Here is a 22,271-nt window from a genome sequence, read left to right as displayed (position 1 = left end):
AGAAACAGAGAGCCCTCTCGCGCCGCTTTTGAACGATCACTCCCGCCACCGCTGACGGATCCACGTCTGATGTCGGCCGCCACACTTTGCACAGCGAACCGTCTCGTAGCCAGCAGAACTCAATCCGCTTCCTCAGCCAAGCCTCGATAATCGTCGGTCGCCAGATATGCGGAGTTAGCCAACACCGCGTGCACTGGAGATGGTAGCTGTCGCAGGAAAATGTGCGGGAAAATAAATCCGCCCTCATCCGAGCCCAATAGCGACAGCATTTCGTCCATGAGATCCACTGCCGTACCATCGCCGAAACCAGGCAGGAAAAGGAGCCTGTCTGCCCTCTCTGAGGCCGATAAACAGAACCTTCGAAGGAGAAGCTGCTTGAGCGCGTCGTATTTCCCGCTTTGTGGGGGGGCACGCAATAGCTGCATTACGCGACGTGTAGTCAGTTGGTCGAGGGACGCCACGACCATGTAGTACTTCAGGTCATCGGTGGTGAGTCCACGAATATGGAAAAGCGCTTCCTCATGCTGGAACCACGAAGCCGGATCGCTCTGCCAGAACTCCGGTAGCCTCACGGTAGCTGTTACGGCTGCAAGATGCGGGAGTTGGGGCGACATAGCCGAGGAAGACACTTCACTTCTTCATTAGCTACTTGAAACATATTCAGCGCCGGGGTCACCAATCTGGCAGTCAGAATGAACACACACGTCTGACTGGAAACACGTCTTTATTTGAAGACTGCCAACAAGAGAATAATGCACAATCATAAATTTGCACTAAAAACATTTTCATGAACACGCCTCCAAACAGTATGCCTGCTGGGTGAGAGGCATGGTCCGAATGTCCACCACACAGCCCCACCCCGAACACCCAGAAGGACACTCAACGACTACGTAGGTCCTAATGTCCGCCACAATGTAATATTTTTTCTTATTTCAAGTTTGATTTGCCAAGCTAAAATCTTTCCAGCCTTTTCACCTTGTTCGTCAAAGGATTTAGCCGTAGTATATCTGAAGCTGCACGTTCCGCTGATTCCTTACTATACTGTGCTTTCAACAACAACAATTATTTTTCCAATAAAGAATTGTATTCTTTGAATAGCTGCCCCTCCAGCTTTTTATTTTTTCTTCTAGTCTAGTTGTAGTCTTTTTGTGCGTCACGCTTTATATTTTGAGGAGGTGTAAGAGATAATATGACCGCTGACAAAAGCTTTAAAAGCTTCCCATTTAATATTAGCTGAGGTCTGGGTTGTATTTATGCTGAAAAATTCCTCTATCTTACTCCGTACATAATTTACAAAAGTTTCATCCTTAAGCCATCTTTGGTGTAGGCACCATCTCGGAGGGTCCACCACTAAATCTTTATGAGTACATTTTATATTACATGGAGCATGGTCCGTGATTGTAATACTGTCGTGTGAACATTCTGCCATGTTAGATAAAAGACCTGCTGAGATCACAAAATTATCTATGCGTGAAAACGTACTAAATGTTTTGGAATGACAAGAGTATGCTATAACAGAGGGATTTAAGTGCCGGTAAATATCTACCAACTGTAACTCCTTCATCATAACATGGATAATTATTCTGGATTTTTGATGCGTTTGGTCAATTCCAGTTGATCGATCTATAACGGCATTCAAAGCACAATTCCAATCGCCACCAATAATGTTCTTTCCCGGAAGAGAAGATATGGTAAAAAATAGGTTTGTGAAAAAACACTCATCGTCCACATTCGGCCCATAGATGTTCACCAAATAAAGTGTTTCGTGTATAAGAGATCTCTGGACAATTAGATACCTTCAAAATGTAGCTTTTGTAATATTTGTAACATAAAAAGGTCCTGATTTATGTATAAGTGTAATCACACCTCGAGCTCTAGATTTAAATGATGATGCATATGCTTATACTAACGTTCTCCTCTTCAAAAGAGTGAGTCACCTGGAGGAAAACTATTATGGATCCCAAATCTTTTATTTTATTCGTAACTTGTTTGATTTTTTTGTTTTTTTGTAAGCCCCTGCAATTCCAAGAAGTACATTTAATCTCAAGTTTTTGTGTCATCTAAACCAAGCAATTTCAACTTTTTTATACACAAATGTGTCTGAGAGGTAACACAATTGAATCACATAACCTAAACATAAACAAAATTCTACAAACAACACCAACGCAACCCCCCATTCCCAGCTAACTGGGTAATTCCCTGCCAATTATTTCTTCCAATGGTTAATTTCAACAGATCAATTGATCTGCTCATTTGTTAGAACTTGAGAAAAAATAAAATCACGTTTCTCCTGCGCTTATATTGTCACATGTATCCTAAATAAAGAAAAATGTTGATTTGGCCCCTTCTAAGCACTCAAGGAAGTAATAGCAACAATGGTGTCACTAATTAAACCATTCCTTATGAACATCAAAACCAAAAACTACCCTCAGTCTATTTATCACAAACCTCAGACGTCATACTGTTAACAGAGGAACCCATACATCAATCACACTGTTTCTCTCCTGTCTATTTGGATTCTCTGCACGAAAATCTTGGCCTCTTCTGGGGAATTAAACTTGTGGATGGTCTCCTTGGATGTCAGCACCAACATTGATGGGGAGATAATACCCAACCCAAACCAACGCAGCTCGTCGCGGGTACCGTCGAACTCTTTGCGCCGTCTGTGCACCTCCGTAGCGACATCTATGTAGCACTTCACACGCTGGTTCTTGTAGAAAAAGTCCTTCTTTGCTTTCGTTGCTCGAAATATCTCTTTGTGCTTATAATTGAGAAATTTTATAATGACTGCTCTCGGCGGGGTATCAGAGCCTCTCTTTGGTCCGATGCGATGTGCCCTTTCCAAAACGAGAAGGGAGCGCAATGGATTTAAATCGAGCGCATCAGGCTGCCAGCTTTCCAGAAAACTGCACGTCTGTGCCCACACAGTTTTCGGGGAGACCTACCAGTCGAAGATTATTCATGCGTGCGCTCATTTCCAAGTCTATGAGCTTCTCGTCGACTTGTTTGATTCTTTTCTGCAGATCTTCAACTCCAGCTTTCACCCCACCTTGTTCGCTCTCCACGGCGTATATCCGCAGCTCTGCTTCAGTTATTCGCTCTATACATTCGGCCCTCCACGACCGAGATTCCCACGTTGCCGTCGTGTGGAGGCTTGAGCGGCTCCCTGGAGTGCAGCTAGCACTCTGGGGGCCTGACTAAGAGGAATCTCACCCTGGTGGTCGAACCAAGCGTTAAAACTTGCTCTCGACTACACACCTCAAAAAATGGAATTGGCTTTCAGGGATGAGACAGGAGGTGTGAAAACCACACGAAACTACTACTACTACTACATTCGGCCACCTCCTTTCTCGTTTTGGCTATGGCCGCCAATACGCCATCAAATCTCCCCGTGACCTCCGCCTTTAAATTACGTATCTCATCCAGTATTTCTTCTTTAGCCAAACGTAGTTGTTGTTCCCCATTACTTTTGTTGGCTTCCATGCTAGTCTCCGGGGGCAGCCTTGCCTCCATTAGTAACATCCTGGATAGCAGCCATAGCTTCTTTGCTAGCGAGCTGTTCCACACTTTGTTGTCCGAAGTTTGTCAGTTTAGATTGCGTTCTTTTGGGTTTGTTCTGAGATGCTCTTCCACCACCTGGCATTTTGCGTCAATTCACACCGTCCAGGGCCGTTTTCCAATCCAAATCTAAGGATTAATAAGAAATCGTGCAGAGAGCAGGTTCGAACGTGACTTTCTAGGTCGCAGCCAAAACCGGAAGTCATTTCAACTAAATTTTACAGATTTTATTTATCCTGATACAATAATCAGATCCAACATCGCAGATGCACTGCTGCAGAATTTAAAAGAAAATGGATAAGAACAATTAAATAAAATATTTAATAGTCAAAATGTTGGCCATGTCTTAAGTCAGCACGATCCAAACGCCAGGTCTCATTTGATCTGTTATTTACATTGAGTTACACCACAAACTCCACAGTCAAATGGCTCATATCATGCAAGACTCCAGCAAAATTTCTAATACTCGATTTGATAAGTACTGAGCAGCAACAAGATTAACTACACAAGTATATTTTGCTGACTTTTTCTTTTACTCTACACTCTAAAACCAGATAGGTTAAAAAAAGAAAACTACCCACCTAGTTGGTGAATCTTATATTGGTTACATTAACCAATAGATTGTTCAGAATTTGACCAATTTGGTTGGTTATGGGACTGGTTTGCCATACAAACAATGAAATTGGTTACAGAGTCAATTCACGAGTTTGGCTGTGCAGTGCCTAGTATAGCCGTAGAGAGCAAGTATAATAGTATACAATTACTGTATTTTCCAAACTACAAGTCGCTCTGGAGTAAGTTGAATCAGCCTAAAAATGCATAAGGAGGTAGAAAAACATACATGAGTCACACTAGAGTATAAATCGCATATTTTGCAGGTTTATTTTACGAAATACTAGATAAATAAAATCAGACATTTAATCTTGGAAGATAGACTATAACACTAATAAAAGAATAAAGGACAAGCTGAATCGGTGTAGGATATACTAACACAATGAAGGTTATTTAGCTGCACAATAAATAAACGTGAACAGAAAAGGCGTCCAGTGTTAATGTTTTTTAGACACTGCTGTCCATGCTCCGATTGAAAGGCAGTTACATTGCATGAAACGGAAGAACCAAGAAGGTCCTCCCGCAAAGACCTTTATATACATACGAGCATGCAAACGTACAGTAACTGTGGACAAGACTCACCCGCATGAAGGTTAAGCTGCCACTGGCAAACTCTAAGATGGCTATCTAAGCGTTCAGTTTTGTTAGTTTTCTTCATGGCAGTAAAAGTAGCCTTTTCACTTTTCACCAGTCCCTAACAAGTTTCTCACTTTCCTGCATGGTTTCAATCTCTCCCGGCTGCAACCCACCTGATTCAAATGATCAGCAGCAAGCCTGTTCAGTATCCTGTTCATTTGAATCAGGTCTGTTGCAGCCGGGAGAGATGGAAAACATGCAGGATACTGGCCCTTGAGGACTGGAGTTTGACACCCCTGCTTAGAGTATACATCACAGGACCAGAGTTATATTCCAGAAAATAGGGTAATTGTAATTAATTTAATAAATTTTTATGTATATACCCGTAATTGTAATTCACACATTTCATTTAATTAACCAATGAACCCTTGACTCTAACTAGACCCGAAAAAAAATCTGTATCCCTGGTCACAGGAACGTGGACATTGAGTAAAGGCGAAATGGGTGGAAATCTATGCGCATTTTGGGATTTGAATTTGTTTCTGTCACGGAAGGTGGACTCTAAAAACGCTGACACGAAAAGATGATGTAATTGAAGAGCGTTTATTGTGACCGTCTATGACACCATTCAATCACTATAATCATATATTTAGTAAGGAATTTGAAAGTCTAGAGTATATCTATAATTACAACCGTCAAGGTCGACAAGAACGGAAAACGCTGGTGTACAACCCACACCAGGAAAACAATAACGAATAACAAAAAACGCTTGCAATGCAAGGAAACGATGAACGGAAAATAGCTTACCACCAGAGGATAAGGATGAACCCAAACCACGAACGAGAACAAAAAGCGAGCCGAAGAATAGCTGGAGCAAAGTACAAAACACAAATACGCAATAACTATACACGGAGTAATCAGGGCAAGGAATAAGTACGTAGATCATGAGCATGAGCAAGGCAGGATAGGCAGGATAATAATCCGACGCGGACTGGTGGCTTAAGTAGCCCGTAATCAAGGGCGATGATGCAGCTGTGCGGATCGTGGGCGCGTCTCTCCCGGCCAGGTGACGAGCGAACGGGAACGAGCGCCGGAGGAAACGCCCACTCAGCTGCAACTACAACAGACGGATCGTGACAGTACCCCCCCCCCTTAACGGACGCCTCTTGGCGGACCACCTGGTTTAGACGGATGAGCGTTGTGGTAGTCGCGGATGAGAGATGGACACACGATCCAGGAGCGGGGAATCCATTGGCGCTCCTCCGGACCATAGCCTTCCCAGTCGACCAGGTACTGGACCCCCCTTCCCCTGCGCCTGGAGTCCAAAATCTCCCGCACCATGTACACCGGGCCGCCGTCGACGATCCTAGGAGGTGGTGGTGGGGTGGTAGGTGGAACCAGAGGGCAGGTAGGAGCCGGCTTGAGCAGAGATACGTGGAACACAGGGTGGATCTTCATAGTGGGAGGCAACTTCAGTCGGACGGAGACGGGGTTGACGATGGCCTCAACCTCAAAGGGGCCCACGAACCGCGGGCCCAGCTTGCGGGACGAACCTGCCAGGTTGAGCGGGTGGAGAGCCATACCTGGTCCCCGACCTTGTAGGCGGGAGCTGGTCGCCGGCGACGGTCCGCGATGCGTTGGTTGTGCTCCGCCGTGCGGGACAGGGCAACCCTGGCCTCCTTCCAGACCTGATGCGCCCTCTTGAGGTGGCGCTGGACCGACGGGACCTCCTCTACGCCTGCCTGGGTCGGGAACAGCGGCGGTTGGTACCCGTAGGCGGTCATGAACGGGGAGCGGCCAGTTGCAGACGAGACCAGGGACGCACCGGAGGGCCGCTTCGAGGTCCTGGTTGGCCCGTTCAGACTGGCCGTTTGACTGCGGATGGTAGCCCGACGACAGGCTCGGCGTTGCCCACAGTGACTGGCAAAAGCGTTTCCAAACGCGAGAAATAAATTGTGGACCATGATCGGACACCAGGTCGTCCGGGATCCCGTGCAGCCTGACCACATGTAGCACCAGAAGGTTGGCCGTCTCCAGGGCCGAAGGGAGCTTGGGCAAGGCGACGAAGTGGACGGCCTTGGAGAAGCGATCCACGACGGTCAGGATGACCGTCTTCCCACGTGACACGGGCAGGCCAGTGACAAAGTCCAACGCGATGTTAGACCATGGACGCGCCGGAACGGGTAACGGTTGTAGAAGTCCCGCCGGAGGCTGGCGGGAAGTCTTGCTGGCGGCGCATGCGGGGCAGGCCTGGATGTAGTCCGTGACGTCAGTCTTTAATGACGGCCACCAAAAACGTTGCCCGATCAGACCGAGGGTGCGACGGATGCCCGGATGGCAGGCCAACTTGGAGGCGTGACCCCAACTGATCACCTCTGCGCGGTGTTGAGTCGGCAGAAATAACCGACCTGGGGGGCATCCGGCAGGGGCCCCGTTCTCGTCCTGCACTTCCTGAATCCGCTGCTCCATCTCCCACTGCAGGCCTCCCACCAGTCGATGACTAGGCACCACGCTCGTGGGTCCCTCCTCCTCTTCCCAGGAGTCGTGGATGCGTGACAGGGCATCGGGCTTGGTGTTTTGGGAACCGGGGCGATAAGTCAGGGTGTAGTTGAAGCGGCTGAGGAGGAGAGACCAGCGCGCCAGCCGGGGGTTGAGTCTTTTCATGGACCGGATATACGACAGGTTCTTGTGGTCGGTGAAGACTGTGAATGGCTCCGTGGTGCCCTCCAGCCAGTGCCGCCACTCCTGGAGCGCCAGGACCACGGCCAGAAGTTCCCGGTTTCCCACATCGTAGTTTGCTCCTGCCGGTGAGAGCCGGCGGGAGAAAAAGGCGCAGGGGTGGAGTCGCTGCTCGACCGGAGAACGCTGGGAAAGGACGGCCCCCACTCCCGAATCAGATGCGTCCACCTCTACAACAAAAGGGAGATCAGTGTTAGGGTGATGCAACACGGGCGGGTTGGTGAAGGCTTCTTTTAGGCTAGTGAACGCGGCTTGGGCTGGGCTATCCCACGCAAAACGGGTCTTGGTGGACGTGAGGCGAGTGAGAGGCAAGGCCTGGCGACTATAGTCCTTGATAAATCGGCGGTAAAAATTAGCGAAACCCAGGAACCTCTGCAATTGCTTCCGCGTAGCCGGCGTCGGCATGTCCACCACCGCGCGTGTCTTGGCCGGATCGGCCTTGAGTTGCCCGTTCTCTACTATGAATCCGAGAAATTGGACGGAGGATTTATGAAACTCGCATTTTTCTGCCTTTACGTAGAGCTTATTCTCAAGGAGTCGTTGCAGGACGGACCGGACGTGCTGCTGATGCTCCCTAGCGGAGTGTGAGAATATGAAGATGTCATCTAGATAGACAAAGCAGCAAACGTTGAGCATATCTCTCAGTACGTCGTTTATCAATGCCTGGAATACCGCGGGCGCGTTTGATAAACCGAATGGCATGACCAGATACTCGAAGTGACCCAGGGGCGTCTTAAACACGGTTTTCCCCTCGTTGCCCTCTCTAATGCGGACCAAGTGATAGGCACTGCGAAGGTCCAGCTTGGAGAAAATGGTGGCGGTTTGCAGGGGAGCGAACGCGGAGTCTAGCAACGGCAGCGGGTAACGGTTCTTGACCGTGATCTTGTTCAGGCCTTTATAGTCGACACATGGGCGGAGAGTCTTATCCTTCTTCTCCACGAAGAATAAGCCCGCTCCGACCGGGGATGTAGACGGTCTAATCAGACCCGCGGCCAGGGACTCAGTAATGTATTCCTTCATGGCCGCCTGTTCCGGTTGCGAGACCTTGTATAGGCGCGCCGACGGCAGGACTGGGTTCGGCAGTAAGTCGATCGCGCAATCGTATGGGCGGTGAGGTGACAGGGACTTGGCGCTCTCCTTGCTGAACACTGCTCGGAGATCATGGTACGCTTGGGGCACGTTATCAAGATTAACCTCGGTTACCGGGGCGGCTCTGACCCGTAGGCCCTCCTCGGCGGACCGCAGACAATGAGCATAACAAAAAGGACTCCAGTTTTGAATGGATAACCGCGCCCAGTCGATGACCGGGTTGTGCGCTTTCAACCAGGGAATCCCGAGAACGACCGGGGCTGCCCTTGAGGGCATGACTAAGAAAGAACGCTGCTCAAGGTGATTGCCCGAAAGCTTTAAGGTCAGGGGTTGTGTTAACCGGCGTATGTCCGCCAGCAGGCGCCCGTCGAGATCGCACAGTCTTTCGGACCTATCGAGTTCCGTTACCGTACAGCCAAGTTTTGCCACTAACCCGGCGTCGATGAAACAATCATCTGCCCCTGAGTCGATCAGCGCGCGAATTTTGATGGAAGTGTTCGGACCCCTGATTTCCCCCTCTACTTCCAGTCTCAGGACGTTCCCGGAGCTGTCGTCGCGTTGTCCTCGTGTCGCGACGCCAGCCAGCTCCTTCCCGGAGTCGATGGGTGCGGGGGAGTAGCCCGCGAACTCACAGTGACCGACGCGGCGAGAAGGCGACTTTCGACGGACGGGTCTTCCCGGACACGCCGACACTCAATGACCCTGGAGGCCGCAGTAGAAACACGCCCACAATCTGCGCCGACGCTGCCGCTCGAGGGAATCCAGACGACTCGCTCCCAGCTGCATGGGCTCGTCGGCTGGCTGTGGATCGGGAACCCGGAAGCGTGCTGGTTCGGTGCGGCGCTGGTCCACTCCTCGCTCTCGGCGACGCTCTCGCAGGCGGTTGTCTAGGCGGATGGCCAGGGTGATCAGCTCCTCTCGCACGGCCAGCTCGTCCTTCAGCGCGGAGCTTAGACCTCTCCGGAACACGGTTCGCAGGGCGCAGTCGTCGAAACCGCTTTCGACGGCCCGGATGCGGACGGCGATGGAGTAGTCTGCTACCGACCGGGAACCCTGGGTACAGTCCAACAGTTCAGCTCCTGCCTCTTTTCCCCGGGTAGGGTAGTGAAACACCCTCTGGAACTCCGATAAGAAAGCGGAAAAAGAGGATCGAATCTCCGGGCGTGCGTTGCTCACGGCCATGGCCCAAGCACTCGCTTGACCAGTCAGGAGGCTCATCATGAACGCTACATTAGCACTTTCGTGGGCGTACGTGAGGGGCTGCTGATCGAAGATCAGCCGACAGTGGTGGATAAACGGGCCGCAGAGACCGGGTTCGCCGCCATAGCGGTTGGGGTAGGGCAGGCTGGGTTCCCTAAACGGTGGAGCCGGAAGCGGCGCTCCGGACGTGGGGGCGATCGGGTTGGAAACCGGAGCGGCGGGTGCGGCTAGGGAACTCAAATGAGCGGTTACGCTCTCGAAACGATGAGCCAACAGGCCGACCGCGTCACGTACGGTGCCGAGCTCGGTCCCCTGTTGACCCACTAAGCGTCCTTGACTGGTCAGCGCTTTGTAAATCTTTTCGATGTCGGCAGAGTCCATGGTCGGATTATTTTGTCACGGCCGAAGCTGGAAGGCGGAAGGTGGACTCTAAAAACGCTGACACAAAAAGATGATGTTATTGAAGAGCGTTTATTGTGACCGTCTATGACACCATCAATCAATCACTATAATCATATATTTAGTAAGGAATTTGAAAGTCTAGAGTATATCTATTGTAGGAGCCGTACAGTGTTGGGTGGTTTTCTTTTGTTGCGATGCATGCTCGTGTGTTGTGCACGCACCAAGCGTGCACACACTCCACTTTATGGTGATTGGTGATATCACAGGGGGGGAGTGGTCTTCGCTTATTAGTAGTTGCACTCACCTGTGGGTAGTGGTTGTTTGGTTTGGATCATGTGGTGGGGTGAGCAAGGGGAAGAAACCTTTTGCTGACCGTACAATTCAGCGTAAACGAACATCGACTGCGAGCGCAACGTGTCCTGAATTGGAGCATAAACAACCGTGGAACATCGGCCAACTCTTGTTGCGGATAAAGAGAGAGACAAAGCAAGAGCAGCCAAAGAGCGCGACTGACAAGTAAGTGCCTGTCATTTGCTTCCGCGATGGACGCGCCGCCATAGACAGTCAAGCCAGTTGGATGCACGTCATCAATGTTTTCCACCCCCCTTGTCTTAGCCCGCCGTGGCGTAATTTAAGTTGGACGCCACATCTATAATTACAACTGTCGAAGGTCGACAAGAACGGAAAACGCTGGCGGACAACCCACACCAGGAAAACAATAACGAATAACAAAAAACGCTTGCAACGCAAGGAAACCGATGAACGGAAAATAGCTTACCACCAGAGGATAAGGATGAACCCAAACCACGAACGAGAACAAAAAGCGAGCCGAAGAATAGCTGGAGCAAAGTACAAAACACAAATACGCAATAACTATACACGGAGTAATCAGGGCAAGGAATAAGTACGTAGATCATGAGCATGAGCAAGGCAGGATAGGCAGGTTAATAATCCGACGCGGATTAAGTAGCCCGTAATCAAGGGCGATGATACGATGCAGCTGTGCGGATCGTGGGCGCGTCTCTCCCGGCCAGGTGACGAGCGAACGGGAACGGGCGCCGGAGGAAACGCCCACTCAGCTGCAACAACAACAGACGGATCGTGACAGTTTCATCAACAAAGTTTTACAATTAAATAATTTTCAATGACATTATCATAGTGAATTTCAAGCAATTACAATTGGAGCAGGATCCATTTTTCCTGAGCAAAGTTACTAAGGGGGTACAAATTCTGAAAGGTAACAAAAGCGTTAAAAGTGTTAGCTCAAAAACAATACAATGCAGTTCAATATCAACTTTATTTATATCGCGCATTTCAAAACAGCTGGAGCTGTAACAAAGCGCTTTCTATATGGGGTAATATAAATTATCATGAAATTAGAACACAAATGAAAACCCATATACAGTAGATACCAGAAGAACAGCAGAACAGCAACAGTCTCATGCTGAGCCGAAAGCTAAAGAATAAAAATGTGTCTTCAAATGAGTTTTAAAAGTGGACACCGATCAGCTGTCGCTGATGCCAAAGAAAAAGAAGTTCTGACAATCTAAAACACTGGTGACAAACTGTAATTTAGCGATGATGAAAGCGTTGTTAAAATAACAGACACAGATTGACTGAGAGTGAGTGGCTGACGATCCTCAAATAGTGGCGACGAAGTGTAATTTAGCGGTGATGGAAGAATGGTTAAATTAAAGATGATGGGGTGAGAGACTGACATGACAGTTTTGGTTTCGGCTTGAAATAATGACCGTCCGACAGTGACCGGTTAATGATGAATGATGGACTGGCAAAATTTATTGATGCACCCACTCTGCAGAAAAGCTATTTCGATTCCCATCAAGTGTCTCTAAACGGTCAGTATTTCAATTCTATTTTGGTTTTACTATACAATTACAGCTTTTGTAAGATTTATACATCTGTGCCCCTTTATATCGTGCCATGCAGCATTATCAGCCAATTAGTGGACATCGTTTTATACACCACATAGTGCAGTCATTAGCAGGAGGATAAATACATGACGTCAAAAGGAAGAGGTGCATTTCAGGTTCAGGACTGCCTCGGGAAGAGTAGCTTCCGTGGATGCTACTGTGTGGTATTAAAATGAGAGGAGCTTAATACTGAAAAGCTATGCAAAACAGTGATGTCAGGACCACATTACAGACACTTATTTTGAAATAGTTGCATTTTTTTCTTGTGATGGTCTTTGTTTTTGTTGCTGGGCATGGTCAGGTGTGCTGAGCTATTCGCACAGCTGTTCTCAATCATTCATCACACTCAGAACTTGGGTTCCAGTCAGATCACCACTCCTTCCTATAACCTCTGACCTCACAGAAACACTTTCTCGATCATCATTGTCCTTGTTCAAACATTTTTGGTGTTTCCTTAGTTGTACTTTAATAAAATTCCTAGTGTTTATTTGTGATTTTCCGCTTGTGATTTTGTGTTTTTATACTGGCCTCACAGAACCTTTCTGCTAACCAGTTAGTTAAACACCTCCACACAATCAGTCACTGACGCCAGGATGGGTTTAGACCTTCTCTTTATATGGCAGGTGTGAAACTGAAACAAATACATCACAGCAATAAATAAAATGGCGGCACAGTCAGCAATGCAAATAGTTCACATCCTAATTTGCGATTTACAACTCTACTAAATAACATCAATCAATGGTTAAATATTTGGAAAACACTTACAGGGAATGCCGTTTTATGGACTTAAGCGTCAGACACAACCTAACTGCTACTTGGCTTCGTGTATAACAGACTTTGTGAGAGCTGGAAGCGCTTGTTCTCGCGCTGACTTTTGACACTCTCTTAAAGGGACAGTGCACCACCAAACTGGGACTTAAAGGGGAATGGCATGCAACAGTCTCTTAACTATAAACAATTGAAAAAATAATAACGGCCAAAACACTCCCCGTCTGGTATCTTAAGGATACCACATAACTTAAGTACCACCCGAACATAGCAAGACCATCTCTGAAATTGGTCGAAAATAGTTTCTAACAGTCCCTTGGGAAGCAACTTTAACTTCAGCCTTCCGGATGATCCCATCTTCACTGGGAACAGTCTTTATTATTACGCCCATTGGCCACTCATGTCTTCTTGTTTGTTTATCCTTGAGAAGAATGACATCTCCTTACTTAATGTTGGTTGTTTTGTGATGCCATTTCTGCCTAGACTGGAGGCTGCTCAAATATTCCTTTCGCCACCTGCTCCAAAAGTTGTCCGCAAGGAACTGAACACGTTTCCAATGGCTTTTCAACATGTCCTTCTCACCGACGTTATCGCAGATCTGAGGAGCTGCCTGCGTTTTTTGTGTCAGCAGCATTGCAGGTGACAAGATGTGAGGATTTTCTGGGTCTGACGATACTGGCAACAAGGGGCGTGCATTTATGATGGCCATTACTTCTGCAAGAAATGTAGTTAGGATTTCATGAGTCAGTTGCACATGACCAGCCTGCATGAGCATGTTGTCAAGTATCCGGCGAGCCACTCCAATCATCCGTTCCCACGCTCCTCCCATATGGGACGAATGTGGTGGGTTAAATATCCACTTGCACCTTTGGTCTTGCAGATAATTTTGTATCTTTTCTTCCGGCGATGTTGTTGTCATATCCTTGTGAGCACCAACAAAGTTCGTGCCGCAATCGGAACGTAACAGCTTTGCGGGTCCTCGCAGAGCAAAGAAGCGCCTCAATGCATTGATAAAACTTGAAGAGCTTATTTCCTCCACGACTTCAATATGGACTGCCCTTGTACATAAACATGTGAAGAGTACTGCCCATCTTTTACTATTCGCTTGCCCCCCTCTTGTTCGTCTTGCAGTTACCTCCCATGGGCCAAACATGTCCACTCCCACATAGGAGAAAGGGGGTTCCATTTTGAGTCTGTCAGCGGGCAAATCGCTCATGATTTGTTCCTCGAATTTCCCTCGCAATCTTTTGCATGTCACACATTTACTAATGACTTTACCAATACATCGTTTTCCTCAGATGATCCAGAAGCCACCTTCTCGAACAGCGCCTTCGGTGAAATGCCTGCCTTGATGGTTCACCTTCTCATGGTGATGGCGCACTAGGAGGATAGTGCAGTGGTGTCTGCCTGGCAAAATTATGGGGTTCGTTTCTTTAACTCCCAGCTCTGCACGAGAAATTCGACCACCAACTCTTAATAGCTTATCTTTGCCAATGAGGGGGTTCAGCTTCAGGAGTGGACCATTTTTAGAAAGATTCCGTTTCTCAGAGATGCATTGCATTTTGTCTGCATATGTTTCAAGCTGGGTTCAACACTCCTGGTAGTCAGGGATCAGGACTCCCACCTCTGGAAATGCAAAGCACCCGTGAACGTACGGAAGAATATGTACATAGACATAGTCAACCCAATGAACCAGTCAAAGACTTGTCAAAAAATGACAATCAGGGGGAGGACACACATTCAGTTCATCCAGGAGATTCCCGAGTGCCACGTGTTCTGCTCACATCATCAAGGGACCATCAGAACCGTCGAACCTCAGAAGATGGTCGTGATAACCCCAAATCTTCCTTTGTAAGAGAGGGAGAGCAGCCACATTCAACAAATTACCCTCAACGCAAGAATTATGTTTCTCCTGGTCTTATACTGCCCTCTTGTGGTAATTCTCAGTATTACCCCGCTGCGCAGCATCATACTAGTGACACTAATGAGATTGTAAAATATTTAGTGAAGAGCCAACTACTAACATCAGAACTCAGCAAGTTCGACGACAGACCAGAAAACTATCTGTCTTGGAAATCATCGTTTCAGACGCTGGTCACCAGTGATGTTAAAAAAGACAAGTATGTGGAGAATCAAAGTTACAATCGCAGAACAGTGTCAGTGCACAAAACAGATGTTACTGCTTCACCTAAAGAAGGCCCGGACAAACACTGCCCTTTGCATAATAAACCACACGCCCTACAACAATGCAGAAGCTTCAGAGCAAAACCTATTCAGGAACGCAAGAGTATACTGAAGCAATACAGAATCTGTTTCAAGTGCTGTTCATCCAACAAACATGTGGCTCGTAATTGTGAAGCGGAAGTCAAGTGTTCGGAATGCCATAGTGATAAGCACCCAACCGCCTTGCACTCAGATGCACCTCATCCTCCCAAATTCCGCCAACCTCCAGCAGATCAAGGCGGGGAGAGTCAAGAAGGACAAGAGGAAACAGTCGTTTCAAATTGTACTGAGGTGTGTGGGAAGGGATTCACCGGTAAATCTTGCTCGAAGATATGTCTCGTCAACGTCTATCCTGCCAATGACTCTAGCATGAGCAAAAGAATGTACGCTATGCTGGATGACCAAAGTAACGTATCACTGGCACGCTCTGAGTTTTTTTATATGTTTAAGGTCCAAGGTAATGCAGTGCCTTACACCCTTCAAACATGTAGTGGTACAGGTCTTGCCACTGGAAGAAGAGCATCTGGTTACATAATTGAGTCCATAGATGGTGCTCTTGCTCTACCCTTACCCACCTTAATTGAGTGCAATATGATACCAAACAAAAGAGATGAAATCCCCACTCCAGTTGCAGCAAACGGTCAACGCCATCTTGAAAGCATTGCTTACAAGTTGCCGCCCTTAGACAGCGATGCTGAGATTCTGCTATTGCTTGGACGGGACATACTGAGGGTTCATAAAGTACGTAGACAAATCAATGGCCCTCACGATGCACCATATGCTCAGAGACTGGACTTGGGGTGGGTGATAGTTGGAGATGTATGCCTGGGCACTACTCACAAACCTCTCCAAGTTACCACGCTCAAGACTCCCGTTCTACAAAATGGTAGGCCCACCCATTTCCTCCCATGTGAAAATCAGTTTGCTGTCAAGGCAGATGCACAATTTTCAAGGGGACAAATGTCAATTACTTGTGCTACAAATGCGAAAAGCAACGCACAAAACAAGATAATAGGAAACAATGTATTTTGTTCAACCAAAAGTGACAACAAGCTTGCACCATCAATGGAAGACCTGCTTTTCCTTGAAATGATGGACAATGAATGTTTTCAGGATGAGACCCAAAGTTGGGTTGCGTCGCTACCCTTTCGCCAGCCGAGGGCACTGTTGCCCAACAATCGGCGCTATGCAATCAGCCGACTGCGCTCACTTGAACGCACTCTTAACAAAAACCCTGAGATGAAGGCTCATCTTATGGACTTTATGCAGAAAATGTTGGACAATGGACATGCAGAGCTCGCTCCTCCAGTTCGGAATGGCAAAGAATATTGGTACTTGCCTTATTTTGGAGTTTACCATCCACAAAAGCCGTCACAAATCCGGGTGGTATTTGACTCGAGTGCACAGTTCGGAGGCACGTCACTCAACGCTGTACTCCTCTCAGGACCTAACTTGCACAATAGCTTGTTAGGTGTGCTTGTGAGGTTCAGGAAGCATCCAGTTGCAATTACTGCCGACATCCAGCAGATGTTTTATTGCTTCCTGGTGCGCAAGGACTGCAGAGAGGTACTCAGATTTGTTTGGTACAAAGACAACAATCCACAGAATGAACTTGTTGACTACAGAATGCGAGTCCATGTGTTTGGTAACAGCCCCTCACCTGCTGTGGCAACTTACGGTCTGAGGAGAGCTGCCCAACAAGGAGAAGCCAAATATGGGAATGATGTACGTCAATTCATCGAACGTGACTTTTACGTGGATGATGCTCTAAAATCTGTCCCCTCTGAACACGAAGCAATTGACCTTCTAAATCGAACACAGTCAATGCTGGCAGATTCGAATCTCCGCCTCCTGAAAATAGCATCAAACAAAGTCACAGTGATGGACGCATTCACAGCTGAAGATCGTGCTAAAGATCTTCAGGATCTTGATCTGTTTAAGGATGATCTCCCAGATCAACGTAGCCTTGGTGTGAAGTGGAACATAATGGAAGACTATTTCACATTCCACGTACCTGACATTGAGAAACCATACACACGCAGAGGAGTCCTCTCAACTGTCAACAGTGTATTTGACCCGCTTGGGTTTTTGGCACCAGTGATTATTCAAGGACGCCTCCTTCTAAGAGAACTGTCTCTTCAAACCACAGAGTGGGACTTGCCACTACCAGAGGACATGAAGGGAAGATGGGTGACTTGGCAACAGTCCCTGCAATGTCTCAATGAGATCCATGTTCCCCGTCCATACACCAAGATGTCACTATCCGAAGCTGAACGCACGGAATTATGCTTGTTTTCAGATGCGTCTATGAAAGCAATATGTGCAGTCTCATACCTCAAAGTTATAGCTCCTGATGGCACGACAGAGGTTGGATTTGTCCTAGGGAAAGCACGACTTGCCCCACAGCCAGAGCTAACTGTGCCTAGGCTTGAACTCTGTGCCGCAGTAATGGCAGTTGAAATGGCAGAAGTGATATGTGATGAAATTGATCACTCAATAGACAAAATCAGTTTCTACACAGATAGTAAAGTTGTCCTTGGTTATATCCACAACCAGTCCAGGTGCTTTTATGTGTATGTAAACAACCGTGTCCGCCGCATCAGAGAGTCAACCACTCCTGAACAATGGCATTATGTCGCGACAGACCACAATCCTGCTGATTATGGTTCACGATCAGTTCCAGCTGCTGCACTAAAAAACACAATGTGGTTCACGGGCCCATCCTTTCTTCAGCGTTCTCCCGAGATCCAGTTGGAGCAACAAGGATTTGACTTGCTGGACCCCGACAATGACACAGAGGTCCGCACAGAGGTACAGACACTTTGCACAAGCATCACTAAAGTTGCACTGAGTTCAAATTGTCTGGAGCGTTTCTCCACATGGAAGTCACTTAAGAGAGCCGTGTCACGCCTTATTCATATTGCCCGATGCTTCTCTCAGCCTACAACTGCCACAAAGTGCTCTGGATGGCACATCTGTAAAACCGCTATCTCCCCTGAACTGTTAGAACAAGCAGAGACCAGTACAGTTTTCGAGAACTGTTTCCTGGGTACCCTTAGTGCTTTATGACTGGAATCATTTACTTTTTCTTCTCTTACAATCCCCAATGTTAAGATATCAGCCGCTGCTGCGCCCAGTTGTCAGCTTTTTGTTACTTAATTTCTTTATGTAATAAAGTTTTATTTGTTACTTTGACATCAGTCTGCTTCTCATCCTAACACCACCAGCCCAACGCGCCACAGCTACTGCTCAACACTGAGCTCTTTATACAACTCTAAACACCGTCTTATTGATGCAATTTCCCAGTAGGTCAATTTAAGAAAAAAATTAATTTGTAAGAATTCAAACAAACATAATGAAGTTTGTCTCTTTCGTTTTCAAGCATTCAGTGTAAGAATGCAATGACAAAAGAAGTGGTGGATATTGAAATAACCTCCTAACAAAGGACAGGGAATGTTGAAGAGGAAAAAACTATACCCGTCTCAGAAGCTTCCTGCTTTATTTGATTAGGACTCAGATGAAGGGTAGAGATGGGTGTGTGGGTTTAGGGGTCGGTCTGGTACATACTGGACGGTCATGCTCTCTTCCGCTGCACTCTCTAGACCCTTCTTAATGGGAAGGGGAAGTTTGGGATGTGAAAAGGAAAGGCATGGGGTTAGCTTCAGCCTAACCTCCCCCATATGGTCTGGGGAAGGGTGACTTGCAAGCCTCCAGGCAACTTCCAACCCAACCCAGCTGTTGGCTTTTCAGGGGCACAAGCACCCTACAACTGCAAAAACGCACGCACGTGCACACGCACACAGACACACCCGCACGCACACACCCACACGCGCCCACGCACCCCCACACACACGCACTAACACACACACACACACACATACACAAGTAATGTGTTTTCGGCGAGCTTGAGAACCTTTTTGTCATTCATCAACTGCCATATCGTCAACCAACTGCTGACCCTGGAACTCCTGTCCCTAATCAAAACCTGGGAAGCAGGATGAGAGGAATGTTTCTTATTTAGGAGACGCTACTTTGAAAGAAATTGCAAAAGGCTGTGCCCAAGTGCTGTCAGCAGATTAGCGATTACAGTCGGTCATGTTAACTCAGAGCAGCCGTATTGACATCACTACTGCAATAGTATTTTACTATGACTTAAGAAGTACATGTAAAAGCAGTTTAGAAGAAAATTAACATCAGATAATGGCTTGAAACAGAATTTCCCCCTTTACAGGCATGTTTTATTTTCTCAGTGTAACTTTGTTATGGAATTGACAGAATTGTGACTTCCACCCCAACCCCAACATTGCGACTGTGATTTAATTTGCTATTATTTTTTAACATGATCCTCTTGTCATGTACATATATATTTTTTTTATTTGATGATTTTTATTGAACATACAAGCAGAACAGAAATGAATACAGTCATAAGTAAAAGATTTAAAAGGAAAGAAGAGAAAAAAAGGAATGTCATAAGCAAGTAGTAAGTTCAATAGGGAGTAGGAAGAAGTAGAGTTCTCAGTGCATTTTTACTTAATTTAAATCAATACAGTAGATCGTCCATATAAAATCTAATAATATATAAAAATATTTACATTACACTCAGTGTGGCGGCACGGTGGCCGACTGGTTAGCACGATGGCCTCACAGTGAGAGACAGCATCGGGCGTGGCTCCGGCCATCCTGTGTGGAGTTTGCATGTTCTCCCCGTGCTTGCGTGGGTTTCCTCTGGGTACTCCGGTTTCCTCCCACATTCCAAAAATATGCATGGCAGGCCGATTGAACACTCTAAATTGCCCCTAGGTATGAGTGTGAGTGTGGATGGTTGTTCGTCTCTGTGTGCCCTGCGATTGGCTGGCAACCAGTTCAGGGTGTCCCCCGCCTACTGCCCAAAGATAGCTGGGATAGGCTCCAGCACCCCCCTAGTGAGGAGAAGCGGTACAGAAGATGGATGGATGGATACACTCAGTGTTATACATAAAACAAATTTCACATTTTCTGCAATTTGCTTACTTATATTTGATTTATATAGTTTTTTTTACTTTACTTTTTAACATGTTTTGGAACACAATAAGTGATTTACATCTTTTCAGGGCCGTTTCAAAATCATTCCACAGAATTACACCTTTTACAGAAACACACCTATGCTTAATGTCTGTTCTTGGTTTGGGTTTTTTACGCAAACTTGTGTCCCTTAAGTTGTAACAACTTTCTCTCATTTCAAGCAGCTTCTGAGTATTGTGGCAGATAATGTTATGTACTTTATACATTATTTGCAGAATTTTAAATTCAACAAAATCATACAATTTCATAGTGTTTAATTTTATAAATAATGGATTTCTAGGTCCAATTTATTTTGATCAATTAATAATTCTGATTGCTTTTTTTTTGCAGCTTGAAAAGAGGTAGAGTGTTGGTTTTATAGGCATTTCCCCATATTTCCACACAATAAGTCAGGTATGGTAATAATAGTGAACAATATAATGTGTATAGAGACATCTTATTTCGTACATCCTTGGTTTTTTGTAAGATCCCAATAATTTTTGACATTTTATTTTTTACATTATCTATGTGTGACTTCCAGGATAATTTGGCATCAATTACTACTACAAGGAATTTTATCTCATACACTCTTTCTATTTCAGTTGCGTTTACATTGATTTTGACTTGGTGTTCGATTGGTCTAGTGCCAAAAACAATTAACTTTGTTTTGTCTACATTGAGTGATAATTTGTTTATGTCAAACCATTTTTTAATATAATCAATTCATTTTCCACAATAGTCAGAAGCTGTTTTAGATTTTTTCCAGAACAATAGAAAGTTGTGTCGTCTGCAAATAAGACACTTTTTAGTGTTTTTGAGACACAACAATATAAATAATTTGGGGCCTAGCACAGACCCCTGAGGAACCCCATGAGTAATCTGTAGTTGATTGGATTTTGTATTTTTAAACTGCACATACTGATATCTATTTTCTAAATAGCTTTTCATCCATTCACATGCTACACCTCTTATGCCATAGCTCATTAATTTATTTAGTAATATACTATGATCTATAGTGTCAAAAGCTTTTTTTAGGTCGATGAAAATCCCCACAGGAAACTCTTTGCTGTCTCTGCTCGTGGCTATTTCTTTTACAAGTTCCATTACTGCCATTGAAGCCATATTGATGTTAATTTAAGAGCATATGTTTTAGGAGAAAGTTATCAAGTCTATTTGAAAATAGTTTTCTAAAATTTTTGAGAACTGTGATAATAATGAAATTGGTCTGTAATTGGTGAACTGTCTCCATTTTTATGAATTGGAATGACTTTTGCTACTTTCATTTTGGATGGAAAGATACCATATTTGAATGACAGATTACATATATAAGTAAAGGGTTGTACTACATGTTCAATAATAGTTTTTACTAATGGCATATCAATATTATAACAATCGGCAGACTTCTTATTTCTTAATGATTTTACAATATTTAATACCTTACTATGATTTACAGCACTAAGAAACAGTGGAGGAGTTGTTTTTAATATAGTTATCCATTTCAAAGGTATTCTTTGGTTTAGGAATTTCCTTTGCTAGGTTGCTGCCGATATTAACAAAATATTTATTAAATTCGTTTGCTATTTCTACAGTTTTTTCAATAACTATATTTGTATCTTTTATGAAGTATTCTGGATAGTCTATTTTTTTGGAACAATGTTTAATTGCGTGATTTGATATTTTCCATATTTCTTGTGTGTTGTTTTTATTTTGCTCGAGCAATGTATGATAATGATCTCTCTTGTTCTTACAATATTTACTTATTTGTTTTTATAAGTTTTATACTTACTTTCAGCATCTTTTGTTCTCAGTTTGATGAATGTTCTGTATAAAATGTTTTTCTTTTTACATGCGTTCTCTATACCCTTTGTCATCCAAGGCTTATCTAAGCCTTTATACTTCTTAGTTATTTTAATTGTTCTCATAGACTGGACTTATTCTAAGATACAGGTATGGGATAATAAGAAAGATGAATTATTTCCATCCATCATCTGTACTGCTTCTCCTCAATAGGGTCGCGGGGGGTGCTGGAGCCCATCCCAGCTATCTTCGGGCAGTAGGCGGGAGACACCCTGAACTGGTTGCCAGCCAATTGCAGGGCATACAGAGACGAACAACCATCCGCGCTCACACTCA

At 45.7% G+C, this 22,271-nt stretch overlaps 1 protein-coding gene across 14 annotated transcripts in view; it reads right to left on the bottom strand.

The window, feature by feature from the left end:
* bcas3 (BCAS3 microtubule associated cell migration factor) overlaps window positions 1–22,271 on the bottom strand; it is a 474,526-nt gene that overhangs the window by 157,297 nt on the left and 294,958 nt on the right. Inside the window, exon 23 of one of the 14 annotated variants that reach the window (XM_088299831.1) lies at window positions 10,308–11,255. The exons of the other annotated variants lie outside the window; for them this stretch is intronic. Within the exon in view, the coding sequence (XP_088155957.1) occupies window positions 11,065–11,255 (191 nt within the window). The 3' untranslated portion in view covers window positions 10,308–11,064. Of the gene's footprint in view, window positions 1–10,307; window positions 11,256–22,271 lie in introns of those variants that run through there. 14 annotated transcript variants of the gene reach the window in all.

This window comes from Idiotropiscis lumnitzeri, chromosome 7 (genome assembly GCF_059441095.1).
Source record: "Idiotropiscis lumnitzeri isolate Australia: NSW breed Sydney's pygmy pipehorse chromosome 7, RoL_Ilum_1.0, whole genome shotgun sequence".
NCBI classification, from domain to species: domain Eukaryota; kingdom Metazoa; phylum Chordata; class Actinopteri; order Syngnathiformes; family Syngnathidae; genus Idiotropiscis; species Idiotropiscis lumnitzeri.
This window is presented reverse-complemented; position numbering and strand designations above follow the sequence as displayed.